Source organism: Neopelma chrysocephalum, unplaced genomic scaffold, assembly GCF_003984885.1.
Source record: "Neopelma chrysocephalum unplaced genomic scaffold, ASM398488v2 Primary Assembly neopelma1_98, whole genome shotgun sequence".
Classification (NCBI taxonomy): Eukaryota; Metazoa; Chordata; class Aves; order Passeriformes; family Pipridae; genus Neopelma; species Neopelma chrysocephalum.
In genome coordinates, this window is record NW_020897761.1 from 3,464,082 (window position 1) to 3,483,585 (window position 19,504).

The 19,504-nt window shown below is 41.2% G+C and overlaps 1 protein-coding gene across 6 annotated transcripts in view; it reads left to right on the forward strand.

Moving 5' to 3' along the window:
* PRRC2C (proline rich coiled-coil 2C) overlaps positions 1 to 19,504 on the forward strand; it is a 68,474-nt gene that overhangs the window by 36,919 nt on the left and 12,051 nt on the right. For 4 of the 6 annotated variants that reach the window (XM_027694589.1, XM_027694591.1, XM_027694592.1 and 1 more), the window contains exons 19-28: positions 275 to 617; positions 1,077 to 1,162; positions 2,079 to 2,267; positions 4,519 to 4,770; positions 9,807 to 9,896; positions 11,582 to 11,683; positions 15,658 to 15,871; positions 16,780 to 16,983; positions 17,677 to 17,789; positions 18,350 to 18,486. In XM_027694589.1, the coding sequence (XP_027550390.1) occupies positions 275 to 617; positions 1,077 to 1,162; positions 2,079 to 2,267; positions 4,519 to 4,770; positions 9,807 to 9,896; positions 11,582 to 11,683; positions 15,658 to 15,871; positions 16,780 to 16,983; positions 17,677 to 17,789; positions 18,350 to 18,486 (1,730 nt within the window). The remainder of the gene's footprint in view (positions 1 to 274; positions 618 to 1,076; positions 1,163 to 2,078; positions 2,268 to 4,518; positions 4,771 to 9,806; positions 9,897 to 11,581; positions 11,684 to 15,657; positions 15,872 to 16,779; positions 16,984 to 17,676; positions 17,790 to 18,349; positions 18,487 to 19,504) is intronic. The other 2 variants (XM_027694593.1, XM_027694594.1) reach the window with 2 other exon arrangements.

A 19,504-nucleotide genomic window follows, 5' to 3' on the forward strand; every position in this document is an offset into this window, starting at 1 on the left:
CCATCTTGGGATTCTGTACTTTTTGATGGGGCACTGTCGGGCAGGTGGAATTGGCAAACTGAAAACACCATTTTTCATACTGTGATTAAGATTTATCCTGTTGCTTGTATACTCCAAAAGGAAAATGGGTGAGAAATCGTTGTTGCTGTGATTAAATACTCCTAAAAAAAATAAACTTCTTTAAGATTGGGTTAATCAGTTTGCTTTTTGCGATGAACAGTTGGTGTCTGTACAGACTGTCAGCTGTAAGAATAAAACGGGCTTCTGCTTACAGGTTTGGACCAAAAAAGGATCAAGCGAAAAAGGCCGAGGTCAGAATTCCAAGCTCCCACCCAGATTTGCCAAAAAGCAGCAGCAACAGGCAGCAGCTGCAGCTGCACAGCAGGCACAAGCTCAGGCTCAAGCCCAGGCACAGCCACCCTGTCCGGCCCAGTCTCCAGCTCAGCCACAAGCTCCTGTTCCGACACAAAGCCAGGCTGCGGGAGGGACAGCCAGCTCAGAATACACCGTGTCGGGCAAAGTCCTGCAGAACAGCCAGGCTCACAACGGCCTGGGAACTGAACTGTGGGACAGCAAAGTGCCTCCTACAGCAGTTCTGAATGACATCTCTAAAAAATGTAAGTGGTTTCTTCTGGATTTGGGGAGGGAGGAGGCAAACATTGTAGTTAAAGAAAGATGATTGCCAGCTGTCTCTCTGGATGTCTTTTTACCTGCAGATGTATTTTGCACAGGGAATAGAGGGCAGCATTCCCAAGTGCAGCTTAGCTGAAAAGAGGTTTTTGCAGTATAATATTACTCAGTATTTTATGTTATCATATTCTTCATTCACAAGCAATGAGCAAACTGTCACTCCCTTCAGGAGTCTGTTTTGTCAGGCTTGGTCATGCTTCCAGACATGATGATTGCCCCACTTGAAAGCAGCTAAATTGGTAGCATGTAGTTAACTGCTGAATAGGTTAATTAAAGCTTATTTAATCAAGACATCTGTAATTTAATTCTCAGTCAATTGATACCTTTAGTTGAATACATCTAGCAACACTGAGGGGTTTTTTTAACTCTCTTTTCTTAATCGTCAGTGGGACCCATTAGCCCACCTCAGCCACCTTCAGTCAGTGCCTGGAACAAACCTCTGACATCTTTTGGTTCAGCTACATCTCCAGAGGTAAGGGAAGAAGAGTAACTGTGTGTGAAGCTTACCCAAGTTAGATCTCATTGGAATTGGGTACAGATTATCAATTTATCCAGGTGTGCCTAGTATGTGTAAAATTCCCCCGATATGTGTAAAATCCCATGCAGTCAGGAGATAGCACAGAAACACGGGATACAGGCTAGTGCATGGAAAAAAGTGTTCTGTTGATAAAAATTCAGATTTTATTGATAGCTCTTATTCAGTACATTTTTTGAGGAAAAATATTGCGGGGTTTGCATGTGAACACTTGTGTAGAGTTCAGTAGTGTAGACAAACAGGATGTCTCCGGGGAACTAAATGGTCTTTTTGTGTTCCATAAATTGGAGATGCAAAAAGCAGTAGGTGCTTTATAACTATATTATCTCTGCTTATCCCATGGAATTTGCATAGTCCTAAATTTTACATTTAAAGTGCTGTGGTTTTACTTTCTTGGTCTTAATTGTTTTAAACTGCAGGAATGTGAGACAGCTGTCTTAGGAGACCATTTTAACTGCATAACAGATCTGGAAATATTTTTAAATTTATTACTGTTCCTCTGGAATTGAACATTAAGTGTTGAACTTTCAGGAGAATGTTGTGAACCTTACTCTGGACATTTTGATACTGTACTTGTGCCTCTTGATCTTGATTGTGTTTACATATTTCTTCACTGCTTTTTTCTTGAGCTTGTATAAACAATACAATATTTGAGGAGGAGGAAGTGTACATTGAGACATTGTTTATTCTTGCAAATCTGTTGCAGTCACAAACAATACTTTTGCTGGCAGAAGATAAAAGTACCCATTTAGTGGTTTTCAGCTGAGCATTCTTTGTGCTCTTTTCTGAACCGTAGTCATTGTATTGATACAGAAATTTTTCATAATGAGTTAAATGTTTGCCTTTTGACTAGGGGACAAAGCCTGGACAAGAAGGTGGAGTTGATCTTGGAATAGAAACTATTCAGTTTGGAGCCCCAGCTTCCAGTGGCAGTGACAATGAAATTGGCCCTGTACTTTCTGAGAAGTCCACAGACAAGTTACCAGAACCAAAAGAGCAAAGACAGAAGCAGCCTCGGGCTGGACCCATCAAAGCACAAAAGGTAAAAGGTCATAATTTCAGTACAAACTTGTAAACTTAGAGAAGTTCAGCCAAAAGAAGGTTACAAAGAATAGAACAGTCATTCAGTCAGGACTAGACCCATAAAAACTGCATTCCCTTTTTATATTTCCTAAAACTGAGTAATACTAATTAGGTAATCAAACTTATCTCAGTTTAAGAAAATAATTGTTGCTTGCCTTCCATAGGTTTAGGGGCTCTGTTTGATCATCACCGTCTTGTATTTCTATTGTTACCATTCATAAGGAGGAATACTTTCTCCTTTTGTCATTTAGATTACACTTGGGGATCTTTCACGTTCATGAAACCTACATTTCTGTTATTTCCACCTCCAGTGCACAGTAATCTGTGCATCACTACCACTCAGCACCAGCTTCTAACTCCCAGAAAGAGACAGTTACAGCAGATAAACGTGGCTGGTGACTTTTAGAATTGGCTATTTCAGTCCCTCTCGGTGTCTGAGATTTGGCAGCAGTCCTGGTGTAATTAAAGCCCTTTTGTCTTTAGAGAAGACTGGGTGTTTTTTTGTGTTGCTTGTTTGGTTTTTGATGGTTGGTTGTTTTTCCCCCCACCCCCAGAAAAAAAGAGCTGAAATCTGCAAGTGTGGTCACACATAAAATGAATTAAACTTCTTCTGTATGAGACCCCGAGTGGGATGTTGCAGTTAATGGCTTTTATTGCAAACTATAAAACACATACAGCAGAGAATATGCAGTAGTTAAAACTGCTGGTGAATTGCAGTAACCCATATCTCAGATATACTGCAGCATGCTTAAAACTGCCCACATAAAATCACTTACAGATGCTGAACTCCAAAGTTAAATAAGGAGTCTGCATAGTGTAGAAAGTTCCTTTTTTCTGCTTGGTTATAGCTATCAAGAACCCTGCAGGTTTTATTGAAAGACATGTGTGACTAAATGGTAAATTAATTTGAGGTTAACATTTTTTTTGCACTTTTGGATGAGGGGGCTGTAATCCTTTAACTGTCTTGATGGCAAAAAAAAAATCCCAACAAACAAACATTTCCTACACGCCCCTCACCCCCGTGGTGATATTGTTTGCTGTGAGGCCTAAATACAAGCTTATGTTCAGGATTGGAGGTTGGTATGAACTAATATGGGCAATGTAAGAGGATCATACTTGAAACAAAGCAATTTGCCTTTCTAAGTGTGACCTTGAAGTGCCTGGAAGTATTTCAGCCTCTGTCAACTATTAGGGCAAAAATTATTTGGGTGAGGTGGGCCTGATGTTCCTGATTGCAGCGTTTCAGAGCTCAGGCAATGATCCTGCTTTGTTTCCTTCCTCCCCCGCAAAAGCCATTCTCTGCTGGCCTCCTGAGGTACCAAATGCCTTTGGGAAACTCCACCCTTCCAAAGCCATCATATTGTAGAGAGTCTTCATCTACTGCTGAGACAGCTGGTTTGTATTTATAGGGACAATACCAGCAGCTTCTGTCTTTCCACTATCAAAGCTTAAGGAATAGGATTTTAAGGACTGGCTTTAAGGAATTCTTGTTCTGCTCAGTAGTGAAGTGAAGCCAGAAAGGACACGACTATTGAAACAGCAGAGCATTCAGGCTCCCTAAGGCCCTTCATTCTGCTTTAGTTTAGCTGCACATAAAGAAACTATTGAATTGCAGCAGTTATTCCAACCATGGTGTCTGCAGTGGAAGGCAACACTTGTGCGTAGGTGTTCTATTTTTTCTGGATATTCCCTTAGTGATCAGTTCCCCGGGAAAAATGCTGCCAACATCCATATGTCAGGATAACTTTAAATGAAGGTAGGGTCTTCTGTTCTAGTTTCCTGAGGCCCTGTAAATTCCTGATTCTCTGAAATGAAAATAACCTGTGTGTACACACAGTCATGTGGCTTCTGTATGTTTTTCTGCTTTTCTGTATTTTGTGCTTTTCTGTACTTTTTTCTGCCTTTCTTGTAAGGACAGTCAAGCTGACTTTCCTGTGTAGATTTTAACTACATCTTATTTTAGTTGAACTCTACCACTTCACATTAAAAATGTATTGCTCAAAAACAATGGTTTAAATTCCAAATGTTCAAAATTAATGCATTTCATGGACATATTGCAAACGTAGTGTAAAATGATTTTTCTGTTAGGAAATGCTTACCCTTCAGGAAAGCTTTGTTATATTTAAATACTTACTTTAAGCATGTCAGAGTATTCTTGTTGGATAGGACATAGCAGGGAAGACGTCACTGACAAGTTCACACTAACTTAGCTTCCAGACTTGAGTCCGGTAGAAAACAAAGAGTATAAGCCTGGTCCTATTGGGAAAGAGCGTTCTTTAAAGAACAGAAAGGTGAAGGATGCCCAGCAGGGAGAGCCTGAAGGACAGGAGAAGCCATCTCCCACCTCTGTCAGAAGTCCAGAACCTGTTACTACAAAGGAAACCAAAGCAACGAGTGAACTGAGCACGGAAATAGGAACGATGATATCTGTATCTGCTCCAGAGTTTGGAACAAACACAAAGGTAAGAAAACCACTGACAAGTAACTGAGCACTGTATGTAAAATGTGATTGCAGTGAGGTAATTGCCACTTGGTGGTAGTCACCTGGACAGCAGAGCCCACTGAACAGCAGATATGAAACATTGGTACTGCTTGAGTAACAGCTCTGCAGGAACAGTAGGAGATGTGCTGTTTGTCACACCCTGTGCAGAGACCGGCTGGCGAGATTTTAAACTCCTGCTGCCGTATGGATGGGAGCACTCAGTCCTGAGTGTTGCCTGGTGTAGGCAGAGCCTGTAAATTCAGATAAATGTGATGGATGCAAGATGACTTCCAGCAGAGAACTGGAGTGCAGTAGTGTGTATGATTGCTGGTTGAGTGCATGGATGACCTGTAGCTGTGAAATAAGTGCTGTTCTGTGAAAAGAGAAACCTCTAAACTAGGAATGTGCTAAGGCATTGGATAAGGCTTGTTCTGTTTACCTAAAGGGTCTGTTTGTCAGGTCCTCTGGGCTTGGACACTTTCAAGATATCCCTGGCAGAACTTCAGGATACTGAGGACTCATAATAGTAGTTTGCACAGAACTACTCTGACTTCTTTATAACTGTTTAACAGTGAGATGGAGACTTTCTCTCAGTATTCATTGTTCCACAGCTCAGTTCTGAGCTGTGCTGCATTGATAGCACTGGCTGAAAAACGTCCCCAGAGGTGCTCTCCTTTTAGCCTAAGGGCCTGTGTGGGGACTGCAGCATTGTGTCTTGAGCAAGAGCTACGGAGCTATGGTTGTCATCTCTCAAATACAAAAGAGCCATGCAGTTTGAGTAGCTCCTAGTTAATAGTTACACCTTCTTTGGTAAGGGAAAAATGCTTCTTGTATGTTTGAGAAGCAGTTTTGTTTGTTGTGTGCTGTTTCAGTCATCCTAGTCTTAATCAGGAATCTTCTGATGCCATTAAGGAAAACTGATTCTCTGCTAAAGTTCCATTATGAGTTGAAGAATCTGAAATGTGGACCACTCACAACTGATCCTTGTCACCCGCAGTTGCAAAAAACCAAAGCACAGGACAGTTTTGGCAGCTTTTTGCCAAGGTGCCATGCAGGCAGAAGATGCTCTGTTCTCTCAGTGAAGTGTTGTTATAGTGTTAGGGAGGATATTTGTGTCCAACCATGGTAGCTGTAAACTTGATTTTTGAGTGGAATGGCAAATACTTAAGAAAATTCAGTGCTGGGATTTCTCATCCTTCCTGCCCGTTTCCATCTTTCCTTCCCGTAAGTAGCAGTGAGTGGTTTATGTTCATCCCAGAAAAGGACAAAGTGCCCTTCTTGTATGGGAATCAGAAGTGTAGAGCAGTAAACACCAACTTGCTTGGGTATTTGGTAAGAAGGCTGTTTGTCTGTATCCTGTGCTTTCTCACTGTCTTACCAGCTCCTGTGAGCAGAGCCCAACATGGGAGGAGATGCTTTTTCTAAGCCACACACAGAATAGGAAACATATCTCTGTTATGCAGGCTAACTCAGTATAATCGAGTAGCTCTACTAAAATCAGTAGAATTTACTCTCTACAATTGTATTTTTAAAGGATGAGTTCTTCAAAAGGAGAGTCTGGATTTTGTGCCTGTCTAATCTTAGTTAAACATGGGTTGCCAGGGTTCTTTGAATTACCGCAGAATTAAAGCACCCAGCTTCTGTCTTCTGGAAGGAGGACCAGAGTGAAAGGAAACTTTCCAGTTTGTGTTGCATATAATTTTTCCTCATTAAGTGTTTGCTAAAAGAAGCCTTTAATAATAGGCCTAAATACTCCAGTCCTAACAGCACCAGGTTTGTTTGCTTTTGAATTCCTCTGTCATGAGTAGTTCCTGGAGCATCAGTAAGTTCGTGTTTTTTTCTAGGAAAGAAGTGGGTATATTTTATATTTAATTCCATGGAAGTTGATCCAACAACCTGCAAATTTATTGGATAAGATAACTTTCATCTAGATTATGCAGGAATAAACCTGCAATAAACCTTACTACTTTTTAAAGTGGCTTTTAAAAGGGGTTCAAATACTGCTCTGGCCTTGGACTTCTTGTGTATTGCAACTGCTTTTTCTTGTCTTTGTACTCTTTCCATCGCTCATTAATGATGGAAGAAGTTTTGACATCTTTAACCTGTTTTTTCAGTGTCAGGTGTTGAAGTTTTAGCAAACCTTCTCTTTTGATGCTCTTTAACATCCTTCTCAAAGATTACTGCTCAGCTTCTAGGAAGGCACACTTGGTGTATTTGATGATTTAAATGTCTGTAAAAGCCAGCTGTCCTCCTTCAGAAGCTTTGTAAGAGTACCCCATCCATTCCAAAACAAACATCTTGATAAGAGCATGTGCATTTAATCATGCAAGACTGTTTTACCTTAGAAACTGTATAAATCTAAATCAACTCTTACTGGTGAGATGTTTGTTTAGAACATGAGCATGATGCTCTGGAGCAATTGCAACTGTTTCTCTTGGATTTTGCAGTGTTTTTGTAGTAAAGGCAATCTGATGTGTCCATTTCTGAATTGGGAAACACACCTTACCCCTTGCCTTTCCCCACCTATCCATGTCTAAAGGTTTGAAGTTTTCAGATCACAGGAACAGTCAGTACCTGGCTGTGGGCACCAGGTATTTGCACAGGTAGTTGTGTCTTACAGAGATCAGGTCTAAAAGGACACAGGCTGTTTTTCAGAATATCTTGAGTATCTTTCAAGCTCTAGTTTGGGTGATTTATGCAAATCAGGAGCAAATCAAATAGCTAATTAATCCTGTAGAATACTCTGATCCTTTACAGCAAGGTCAGCTCTGAGGTCTGCCTTGTCCTTTGTTCATCAAGTCACTTGAGGTTTTGTGATCTTCTTAAGAGAAAAGTAGGTAGTTATAAAAGGTTTGCCTGTTCTTTTCCTTCAGATATAAATAACTTGTAGATAACTCCAAAAAAAGCATGAACAGCTTTTTGCTCTAGCTGTTACTAGTTTATAACGAACTAATCAGTTGGGTTTTTCAAACAGTTGTACAAGAGAATCACTTTAATTGAATTACAAAACATTATGGTGTTAAGCCATATCTAACAGATTCCTGGACTTAATGTACCAGGAAATGAAGGATGGTTATTAACCTACAGTTTATGGAGTGGTGTTCTTACAGCTAAAGCATTGTCTGGTCTGCGTGTTCAGCACGTAAAACACCCTTATAGGATGGTTCAGCATTGCACATACACTTCTGAGGGCACCAGAGCTGGTACAGTGCTTTGGTTTTAATTCTAGTAAAAAGGGGTTTCTTGTGCTGTGAGTTTGCAAAGTGAGAAAGCTGCCATTAGTCTTGATCTGATTTCTTTTGTAAGGAATTTTAGTTCTGAACCCTGTAAAAACTGCATCCAAACCTTGAAGGATTTCTAATAATGTCACAGTAAAAACTTCCTTTTTCTTACTGAGGAACGCATCCTAAAAAAAACAAGAAACCAGTTCATTAGAAGGCCCTTGTGATTAAAGCAGCCTTGTGTGCTTGCTTTGTTTTATCCAGTCTAAGGTTGCCTGTTGGAATTCAGTACAAATGTGCAACTTGCAGTTTAGTAGTTGGGATTATGGGAAGCATCATATATCTTGTATTTCACCAGTTTAACAAGTAAAGGAAGTAACTAAATGGAGAAAATAGTTCTCTGTTTTCTTCAGGAATATAAAAGTAAGTTGATGTGCAAATTGTGTCCTCTCTCACCCCGTTATGGTTTAGCTTGTCCTAGTCATTTGCCAAAATGAGCTCCTCCTTTTAAGGAAGATTCTTTGTTATTTGTCAGTATCTCAGTGCTTTTTAGGAGACATTGCCGTAGGCTTGAGGAGTAAATTGAGTGTGCACTATTTTAATAACTTATTGTCATACTGGTTGGATGCAATTAAACAAGCATTTTATAGTTTTTGCCTTCAAAATCATTATGTATTGGCAAGTCCAGGCACTCAATAATAGTTTTGCTGCTAATTTGTCCTTCAGTTCCTTTGCAGTGTTTGGTTCTGAATGGACGATAGAGCCTTTCCTGAGCTTCAGACATGTAAAACTTTGGAGTTTGCAGTGCTTGCTAGAGAGTGGATCTTGGCTAGTCCAGGATGACACCATTTCTCTGGCAAAGTCTCTGGGTCAGGTTCTGTTAACACCTGTTTGCCCGTCCAGAACATGCTCAGTAGATGACAGTGGTGAGAACTGCAAACCAGCACTGAACAGGGCTCACAGAAGTACCAATGCCCTCTTGGTTTACTGTAGGTCATTCTCTGAGGGCTGGCAGTGTTCAAGGAGGCACTTTCCTCAGGCCTTTTATATCTTCAACTAGTCACTGCCTGCAGCAAAGGGTCATGGCAGTGGACCTTGTTTTTTGAGCACAGTAGGGTCCACTTCACTGTGACAGACCAGCTTCAAGGAAAACCTCTGGGTAGACTGGAAACCTCAGTCCTTTTCTTCTTTGAAGTCACTACCCAGTGTAGAAATGAGGAGGTAGCCTGCACCATCCAGAGAATCTTGTGACTTTCTGAGACAAGACTTACAGGAAAAAGAAAATTGTTTTGCAAATTGCAACCATCCCTTTGTGTTCTTTTCAATCTGGAGCGCCTTGCTTGTCATAGTAAGAAATTTCTGTATTTATTTAAAGCTACAGAAAGCTTTCAGCCAATATATTTTACTTTTAAAGTAGGCTAAAAGTGCCCATAGATAGCTAAAGCATCTTGGGTGACAAATGATCATTGGTTGCACCACCACAGTTCATTATTAAAGTGCCCAGGCAGTACATTGCTCTGAGTGTTCTTGCTTTACACTGTGTTTTGACTTGTCTCCAGATGTACATTGTGAGGTCATGAGGCAAACTGTAATCTCCCAAGAATTCTTCTGACCTCAGTAGCAGGGTCAGCAATAAGGATTGCCAGACATGCCTTCTAAGAAAAAAAATGGTGTGAAGTTCTAATCTTCTGTTGCTTGGTGAGCAGCTCCTGTAGGAAGGCTGACACCTGTCCAAGAAATTTGAATCTTAATTTAGGTAAGGGAGATATTTTAATGGAATTGTTTTTCTTCACAGGAGTCTGTAACAGACTACACTACACCTTCTTCTCATCCTAACACAGTGGCTACTAGCAGTACAAAAATGGAGGAGACTTTGGTGACGAACGTAAGTCTATTGCAGTGATCATCTTGACTTTGAAGACAAGAAAATATTTTCACACTTCTTTAAAGCACCAAAAAGTGCCTTCAGTAAACAAGTCAACAGGTTCCTTTCATGTGAACTAGCTCTGTGTTACCCAGTAATCTTACTCTGAAGGACATTTGGGTTGATTAGTACCTGCTCATGAATTCTTCAGGTATTTTCTTGTCTTTTGAACAATCACAGTGAGCTAAAGAGCACAGAAAGTGGAGATGTTCATAGGGACAATTCTAAAAAAGCAAAGATAGGCATAATAAGGGAGTGTGTTCTTGGTCCCAGTTGGGACTTGACCCCTGGTACCAGTAGCAAAGTTCTGTACCCGAGGTTGAAAAAAGGCTTTTACAAACAAAGCAGTTTTGAACTGTAGCCTGAAATCACAACAACTGCATAGAATGGGAGCAGCTGAATGGTTTGTGAAAGCAGACAGGAGGCTTTCAGGTGTTCAGTTGCTGTGGAGGTGAGATGTTTGCAGTCCTCAAAGCCAGTGATGCTGACTGTGTGAGCGTGGCATAGTGATTGAGAGAACCAGCTGGGTTGTGACTTGAGTGTGCTGGGACATCAGGGAGCTTGGATCTTGTGATTTTTGTTGTTTGAGTAGCAGAAATAGAATTAGCTGAGAGTCACATTGGTTGGGGAAAGAAGAATCATACAGTAGGATCTTAGTTTTTTATGAGGATGTTTTGTGAATTCCATCTAAAAATGCTTTTCAGCTTACTGCAGCATCATTTTGAAGCATTACTGGTTGAACTTCTTATTCTTCTGCTGGCTTTTGTGGTAGTGTTGTGGTTTGTGCCTTTGGTGGTTAGTTTGGAAGACTGAATTCTTTTGTGTTAATGATATCCTATCCCTGTGGATGTGGGAGTTGAATTTCTAACACAGGAATTAGGGGTTCCTGGCCACAAAGGATCTGTGCCATCCCCTGCTTCAAAGCTTCAGTATCTGTCTTTTGGATTAGCCTTATCTCATCCAGTGGAAGTCCATTAGCTGTGCTATGAATGGAGAAAGGAATGGCTAGAAGTAATAGACTGGCCACTGCAGTGTTTTTGATGCATTTCCTTTGAACCTTCTAGGAAATGCGTTGGTGTTTTCATAGGCAAAGATAGCAATAGCATTATGTCAAGTTTCTTTCCCCAAGTATCACATCTTTCATCTTTTGAAAGAGAAAATAACTGAGTTCAGTTATTGGATGGCAAATCTGGTTTAGTTTGTTTCATGGTCCCGTGACTTTGCAGGTCTATAAAAGCTTCCTCTTTTCACAAACTACATCTCAGAACTCAAGGTCCTGAAGCCCCACGTACTGTATTGGTACAAAAAAGGACAGATTTGGCTTGGGGAGAATTTTTGCATATCAGTAAACTGAAATGGTACTGGAAGTTAAATCCCAAAACAGACAATTGGTGATTGTTTATACAGAGGACGTGGACACCTTAGAACCTTGGTCTTCAGCCTCTTTAAGAGATGAGAAGCATCTTGGCACCTGCTGAATGGCCTTTCCCTGCCTACCAAATTTTCACCTTATTTTATCAGAATCTCCCTGCCAAATGCTCAAGCCTTGAAGAAATTGTAGCTCACTTGATAAAGCTTGAGCTTTGCTTTCTGGGGCTTTTCTAGTAGACGTAGTTAGAATGTGATATGTGTTGCCTGCCTTTCAGGTGCCCCTGCCCCACACCCTTCCCCTCCCTAGGAGGGAGACTTTACAACAGAGCTCCAGCCTAACTCCAGTTTCTCCCGCTACCGTCGACCTCACCCTCAAGGTATGTACCACATCCCTCTAAGGGTCGTTTTCTTGCATGCAGGGGAAAAAGTTAATGGAGAACTTGCTGGTGAACCTTTTTTTAGAGCCTTCCTTTGTTTCCTCTGCTGAACTGCTTTTGCATATAAATGGATGGCTGAAACACGAGACTCTATCAAAAGATGCATTTAAATTATAAATTTCTAACCCCGTTTTGCATTAACACTTGGCATCTCAACCAGTCTTGGCTCCCACTGCCCTGAAAACCAAGATCCCGGTGTTTTAGCATTGTACCATGGTGCTCATGGCAAACCATCAGAATCCAATGAGGATTTTTGAGAGTTTAGCTTAAAATAAGTTGCCTGGTTTGGTATTAAAGGCTTTAAGGAGTTGCTTGATTTCTTCTTAGCTGTAAGCTTTTGGTGCAGTGATAATGTCATTTGGAGTTGGATGGCTGAAGTTCCAAATGGTGAAATGTAGACGGTGTGCTGGTGTCTCTGAAGGGCAGTTAGATCAGCGAGTCAGAACGTGTTTGGTTGTGTTATAAATGTTCTGTTGTTTTCTGCTCTCCAGGGTAGAGCAAGTGTGTAGAATATTTTGAATGGTGTTTTCCTATTTTGTTAGATTTTGGACTGCATTGTATAACTCACTAACACAGAGTTGGGCTCTAGCTTTGCTACTGTATTTTTAGAAGTTGTTGGTCTTTTTCATTTTTTTGGTGTCCTAGATCTGCTTTGTGATTGTGACTGCAGGTGACTGAACCAGTAGAAGCATTGTTGCTGCTTCTAGTATTGAGGAAGAGTGATGCTTGAACTTAGTTTCTCTAAATTTTTTGAAGAAATTAAACTAGAGATTGGATGCAGAACTAACACTTTGGAGAAACTTGCCTGTCAATCCCAGTGAGACTTGTCTCACTGGTGTCATTTGACAGCTGCTTGCTTGTGTTCTCTACAGATGATAGATATTAATGTCCTCTTGTTGAATCTTTGCTTTTCTTTTGTTAACACTTTATTTCCTAAAAAGTATAACATCTTTCTAAAACAATAGACCAGCAGAAGTGGGGAGAGGACTGTAGAGGGACAGCTAGTTTAACAAAAACCTAGTTTTCTGTTGCATTCTTGTGTAACCAGTTAGCATAATCTGACTTTCTGGCGTCTGAAAGCATTGTCTGCAATAGCGGTCTGACTGTTTAGCAGCTGGAGATCTGAATCCCATGGAATACAGGTGGGAATGTTACTGCAAAGAGTATGACAACACACCATTGTGGAGCAAACTATGGTGTTCATGTCGTTCATCCTGCAGTTTCCTTTTTCTGCTGTTCTGATTTTGGTCGCTTCTCAGTGGATGATAGATTTTGGATGTGTGGTAACAAAATATGTCAAAGATTCATGTTTTGAGGCTACCTTGAAGAACCTTCTGATGAAAATCTGAACAGAAAAGCATTTGGAAACTGTTTCTCCCTAATTTCCTTATTCCAGCCACTGGAGCTCTACCTTCTGTTTACAAATGCTGAAGGCAACAAGCTTGTTTGGAAGCACACATTGAGACTGTCAACTTCACAACAGGCCTTCTGGTCCAGGCAGAGCAGAGCTGCTCTTTTGGCATCCTCTTCAGGATAATCCTTGCTTTTTTTACTAGATACTTTTGGAGCAGGAGAGAGTAAAGCATTTCCTTCCTTCTCTTTAAAGACCATGATCTCCAGGTTCTGCCTCCATAAAGGATTAATTCCTTGCACCTCCTCTTACCTCCATCCCTTGTCACAGAGAGCTGTCTGTGAAGAGACTCAGTGGGGAACTCAGCCATAATCAGTCCCACTACTTGGCATCATTCTCCCATGGTGTAGGTATAAGGTGCTCCTATGGGAAGGCTTGTTGAGGTCTCATTTCCTTGGAGTAACTTTGCTAAAGACACCTTCACTAAGACAGACATCCTCTTAAGGGCTTGGCTGATAGGGCTGTTGGTAGGTGAGGAACTGAACAAAAGAAAGTCCAAAGCCCTCTTAAACTGAGCTGCCTGACCTTCCACGTTCTGAGGTTTCCTCTAAGATTCCTGTGTAAGCATCTGGTCTGGAATCTGACACATTTTGACTTTCTGATCACTTAGACTTTGGTGCACTGAAGGATATGCACACTGGGATTTATTTCCAGCGAAGGTTTTGGGTACTGGACCATTATTGCTGTGGGAAGGCAATAAAGAGAAGCCTCAAGCAACCACGATCTCTTCCTTTCCCCATAACTGAGTGAGCAGTGAAATTACAGCACTAACCCCAGCCTCACTAAATTTAGAGCCTCTTACTCCTTCACGTCTGGTCTGTAGGTGGTGCTGCATAGACATTCCAAGTGTACCAATCTCTCTTGCATGTTTTTTTTTGGCTTAAGAAGTTAGAGGTTGTTCAGAAGCTCTCTGAAAGCAAAGCTGTTAGAAAACTCAGGACTCTAAGCTGTAGCTGTAGTTGTGTAGCTTTTGCTATCAGTGCTTTCTCCAGGACATCATGAAACTCACTGAACATTGCAGAAGCTTCTGTACCTCTGTTCACACATTCACAGGTACTTACTTTCTCTTAATGCCAAAACAATACACTTAAGCAAAATAATTTACAGTAGGTTAGTAGTAAATTTTGAAGTTTGCCCTGTCAGTAAGAATCAAAATCAATTTGGAGGAGAATGTGTAGGAGAAACAAAGAATGATTGCTGGGGAAGATGATCTCAACAATGAAATTAGGTGACTTGCCTCTGAAGGATTCAAGGTGTAACTAAGTTTTCCTCCTCACCCTTTACTCTCTTGAAGAATACAGAACTCCCATTTTCCACGTGGGTGTGTGTTGATACCTCTTACCCACTTCTTTTGATATTTCTCTGATACTTTGTCACTTCTGAAGCATCCAGACAAATAACCTCAGCCACGTTTGGCCTGTCTAGACTGTGCCTAAGTAGTGTAAAGCAGGGTGGGTTGACAGGAGGACTTTCAGAGACTGCAGGTCCCAGTTAGGGGGGACTTTCTTGATCCAGGCAGTGAGGTCAGACATGTTGGTGAGTATTTGCCCCTTTATATACACCATTAAAGACACCACCTGGCCTTGAGAAACTTAAAGTGAGCAATTCCAGCCTGTGGCATCCAGCTCTGCTGGCAGATTTTTGGTTTCAACTGGAGACAGCTGAATATTGTACAGAAATCCATGGACCATGTCTGAGCCTTTAAATTAGGGAGTGTAGTCTGAAACATTAATATTTCCCTTTCAGTAGTCCCTCAGAAGTGTCTTAATTTAGATTTTGTATTGTGTGTCTAATGTAGCAATAATTAGATTTTATTGGCTGCAGTAAAACCATAGTTCTTTCCAATTCTGTTGGAGTATAATTGTGTATAGAATATTTCGAGTTTCATCTCCCTTGCTGTGCAGACATAAGCTCATAATTATTATAGAAGTAGAGGAGCACGAAGCATTTTTAGCTTTAATATAAAGCAGCGCGCACAAGCTGTGCCAGCTCGTGATTGCTTCTTGAGCAGCAGTTGCTTTGGAAATCTAAACTTGACTACTGTCATGTTTACTGAAGTGTGCATTAGATATTTTTGGTGGTCACTCAAAAGCAGATTTACCCAGAAAGCAAGGGGCCGTTTCATTTAAATGGCCCAAGCAACTTGTAAGTAAAGGACTTGATGGAAATATTTAGAGTAATTTCTTACCTTTCTTTTGCTCACTGTGCCTTTGCTCTTCATGTCAAACAAACCCAAGCCAAGTTAGTGTGAGTGAACTCTCTTTTGAGCACTGAGTGTTAAGATGATGAACTGTGCACGTGTGCAGTTGGAACAGATGATAAGCTCCAACTTCAGGCTGAATGCTTTTTGCATGAACAGAGTTGCACGATTATGGTGCCTATTCAAAAAGAGGCTCGCATGAAGCCCAAGTTGCCTTTAGGCTGACAAGAACTGTTAAGAGGAAGACTGTTTGACTAGTTGACACTTCTTAATAAATGAGAAAATTTATTTTCTTTTAAATAGATGGAGTCTGCACGCAAAGCATGGGAGAATTCCCCGAACATGGGGGAGAAGAGTTCTCCAGTGACCTCGGCAGCGTCTCCTATCGCAGGTGGCAGTGGCGGCGGCAGCAGTGGCGGCAACACTGGGCCAAGCAGTGGCACCTACAGCTCCTTCTCTAGTGCATCAATGCCTCCTATTCCTGTGGCCTCAGTTACACCCACAACTTCGCTCTCAGGTACCGCATGCCAAGATCGTGGTATCCTGTTGTATTGTTCCTTGTTCTTCAAGAGATTGGATTCCCTTTGGAGTTGTTAAATGCAAAGCTCACAAATTTTATGTTAGTATGGAATGTCAGATCTGAACAGCAGCTTCCCAAATACCTTTTAACTAACAGGGAAATACTTCACCTGTTTCGCTTCAGTCAGCTGAAAATTATACTAAGATGTCTCTCTTCCTAAGCTACTTATATGGACTTGAAAGAGGAGGTAAACTTCTCTTGGCTGCCTTATTGGTTTCATTCTGTTCAGCTGAATGAAGGAAAGAGCGAAGTAGATTTTGGGGCAGAGGATAGTTCTAATATCCAGCTCATTGCAACTTTCCTTTGTACTCTTTCTTTTTGAGTTAAAGCCTCAAGAACTCATAATAAACCCCCTTCACAAAAGGCAGAGCAAATGTCCAGCTGCTCTTCACAAACAGTGCTGGTTGCCACCTTCGTTCTTGGCACCAAACAAAAAATGCTATACCTGGTTAAGTCTTCATGCCTTGGAATATTAGAATATATTCCCAAATCTCAGCTGAAGCGTTTGAGAAAAAGCTTTTTTTGGAAAAGTGTCTCTCAGCCACGGGGCTCAGCCACTGTATGTTGCAGTGTTTTGTTGCATAATTAACCAAGATACCTCCTGCAGTACTTTTGTAGGCTCCTATAGCTGAGAAGGAGATGTATTATAGTTGCAACACTTCCTATAGTGAACTTAACAGAATTGTCTCGTGTTTTGGTCATGTTGATGGAAACAGCTGCATTGGGTTTCAGTGGTTTTTACCAGTTGTTGCTGTGCTTGCATAGCTGTCCCAAAACTTGGACCACTGAATGATGAGGCTTTGAAATATCTTTGATTGATGTGTCCCTTGCTTCTCCCCTCCCAGGAGCCGGAACATACACCACCTCTTCACTGAGCACGAAGACTGCGAGCACCTCTGACCCTCCTAATATCTGTAAAGTGAAGCCCCAGCAGCTGCAGACAAGCAGCCTGGCCTCTGCCAGTCACTTCTCCCAGCTGAGCTGCATGCCATCCCTCATTGCCCAGCAGCAGCAAAGTCCCCAGGTCTACGTGTCCCAGTCTGCAGCAGGTAATGGTGTTTGTGCCCGAGAAGCCACGTGTCTGCTTTTTTGGAGTTCTGAAGCTGCAGAGTTGATTTTAGTTCTGGTTTTCTCTGCAGTAAAGACAGAATGATGTAGAGCATTCTGTAGCAAATATTCACTAATTGTGTCTTGCTCTAAATCTGCAAGTTTCTGTCAGTAAGTACAAAGATAGTACTGTGTGAGTTCATTTAGGGAAGTAATTTTGAGTCTCTTAGTGCACCATTTTTCTGTTGCAGAACTGTAGATCACTATTTAAGACCAAGAATGATTGTCTTGATTTCTTTCTTAAAATGCTACAGGAGCTTAGAATTGTGATATATTTTCTTTAAAGAAAATCCTATATAGAGTTAACCTAAATTACACGACACTATAACATGTTCTTCCCCTTCCTTCACCCAAATACCTTTTTTTGGCCAGAATCTGTTGCTCATCCCCCCAAAATTGTGTGGGATTTAAGATGCCTGTGTGAGATTGATAGACTCTGAGGGAGAGTTGGAAAAGATGCCAAACTGGTTGGACACCAGCTTTCCAGTTCTGTGTCTTCTCCCAGGCTCTCTGGTAGCTGCCACGCTGGGAAGTAATGGCAGTGGCTGCATGTCTAACTCTTGATCAAAACCTCTCTAGCAGGGAGATTTTTGGAATCAGGTACTAATTGTATTGCTCTTCCTGAGGTACTACAGCTCAAATCCCAGCATTTTACATGGATACAAGTCATCTGTTCAACACCCAACATGCGCGTTTGGCACCACCTTCTCTGGCCCAACAGCAAGGCTTTCAACCAGGGCTTTCTCAGGTACTTGGGGATTTCTTATTCTGTTTTCCCCTCCCTGCCCATATTGCCTTTAATGTTCTACTGATGATCCAGTGGGGAGAGTGGGACTAAAGACTTGGCAAAAAATGAGGTCATGCCTGCCCTTGCCGTTTCATTCCGGTGCACGCAGGGGGTGTTTGATCTCTGCTGTTGCTGAGAACTAAAGCATTTGTCATGAAAGTTGAGAAAAGTTTTCACTCACATATATATGTGAAAGCACATATTCACAGGAGGTGTTTGTGGTCATGTTGGTGCAGGCTTGCTCAGCTTTGGTAGTACAAAATTATATGCAATTTTGTGCAGTTGTTTTGTACACAAATCTAAATGATTCATCCAGTTTTGGCTGGTTATTTGCAAGGAAAAGTGTGAAATTCAACTAGAAAATAATTTTCTTAGAGGCAGCAATACTATCTGTGCATGCAGCCTTGGGATTTGACATTCTCTATTTACTTTTCATAATGCTACACAAATCACACGTCGAACTGTAGCTTTTCTACGTGACTTGTGTCCTTGGATATTTAATGTTTTCTTTTTTTATGCAGCCTGCTTCAGTTCAGCAGATCCCCATCCCCATCTATGCACCTCTGCAAGGACAGCACCAAGCTCAGCTGAGTTTAGGAGCAGCACCAGCTGTTTCCCAAGCCCAAGAGTTGTTCAATTCCTCCTTACAACCTTATAGGTAGGTAGCACATGCAAATATCTTTGGGATTTGAGTGGCAGAATTTATGGAACTTGATTCCCTGCAGACTTGTGTTCTGGGCTCCACAGCTGCCTCATCTTCCTGTCTTCTCCAAAATCTCTTTTGTCTGTTTGTCTGAGAACTCTGTATGCAGATTGTGTGTCTAGTCTGCCTGTACAGACTATGCATGATAGTTATATCTTTAGAAATCCAGGCTAAAAAGCTGAAAACATCAGTATTTCGTACTAAGACAACAGAGAAAGTCTATCCCTTTAATTCAGCAATTTTCTAATCAAACCAACACTGGAGTCATGAAACACTTTGAACTCCTAGTTTGAACTCCTTAGATGGCAAAAACTTAATTTCAAATGTGTGGGGGTAGCTGGCTATGTTTTAGAATGTTTTCTGTTTGCTACAAAAGATAGTAGTAAGACCAATTGGCATTGGTAGCCAGACAAACTTCCACTGTAAGCCTTTCCAAAGCTTCCTTGCACTTCCTATCAAAACTGACTCACAGCAGTATAATTCTGACCATTGCTGTTGGTTTCACTTTGAGGAAGTTTCTTTGGAAGTTTAATTGGAGGGTTTTGCCTGGGCTGTAGAAAAACCTGCTTGTTGCAATGTAGAAGACTGAAGCCACAGAAAGTTTAATTAACTACATTTGTATCCTGACTTTGTGCTTGGCTGACTTTGTGAGACCCAATATTGCTTGTCCTGCCACAGCTGACAAAAGCTGTTGCAAGCAGTTGGCTAATTGCAGAAACACAATCAGTTTGGCATGTGCTCCAGATTAAATAAAAGCTTCTGGCAGAGGAGGATAAGCTTTGAGAGGTACAAGTTGCTGGTTTAAAAAAACCAAACAACCAGAAGTGAAAAATGAACAACAAAAAAAACTAGTAAAAAACTTTGTCTGTGTTGAAGAAAATCCTCTGCATACAATCTGGAAAAGTTTCTCCAGTGCTTAGAGTAGGACTGTAAGAGTGTTTTGCAGTTGAGGGAAGGTACAAAACAAAGCCAG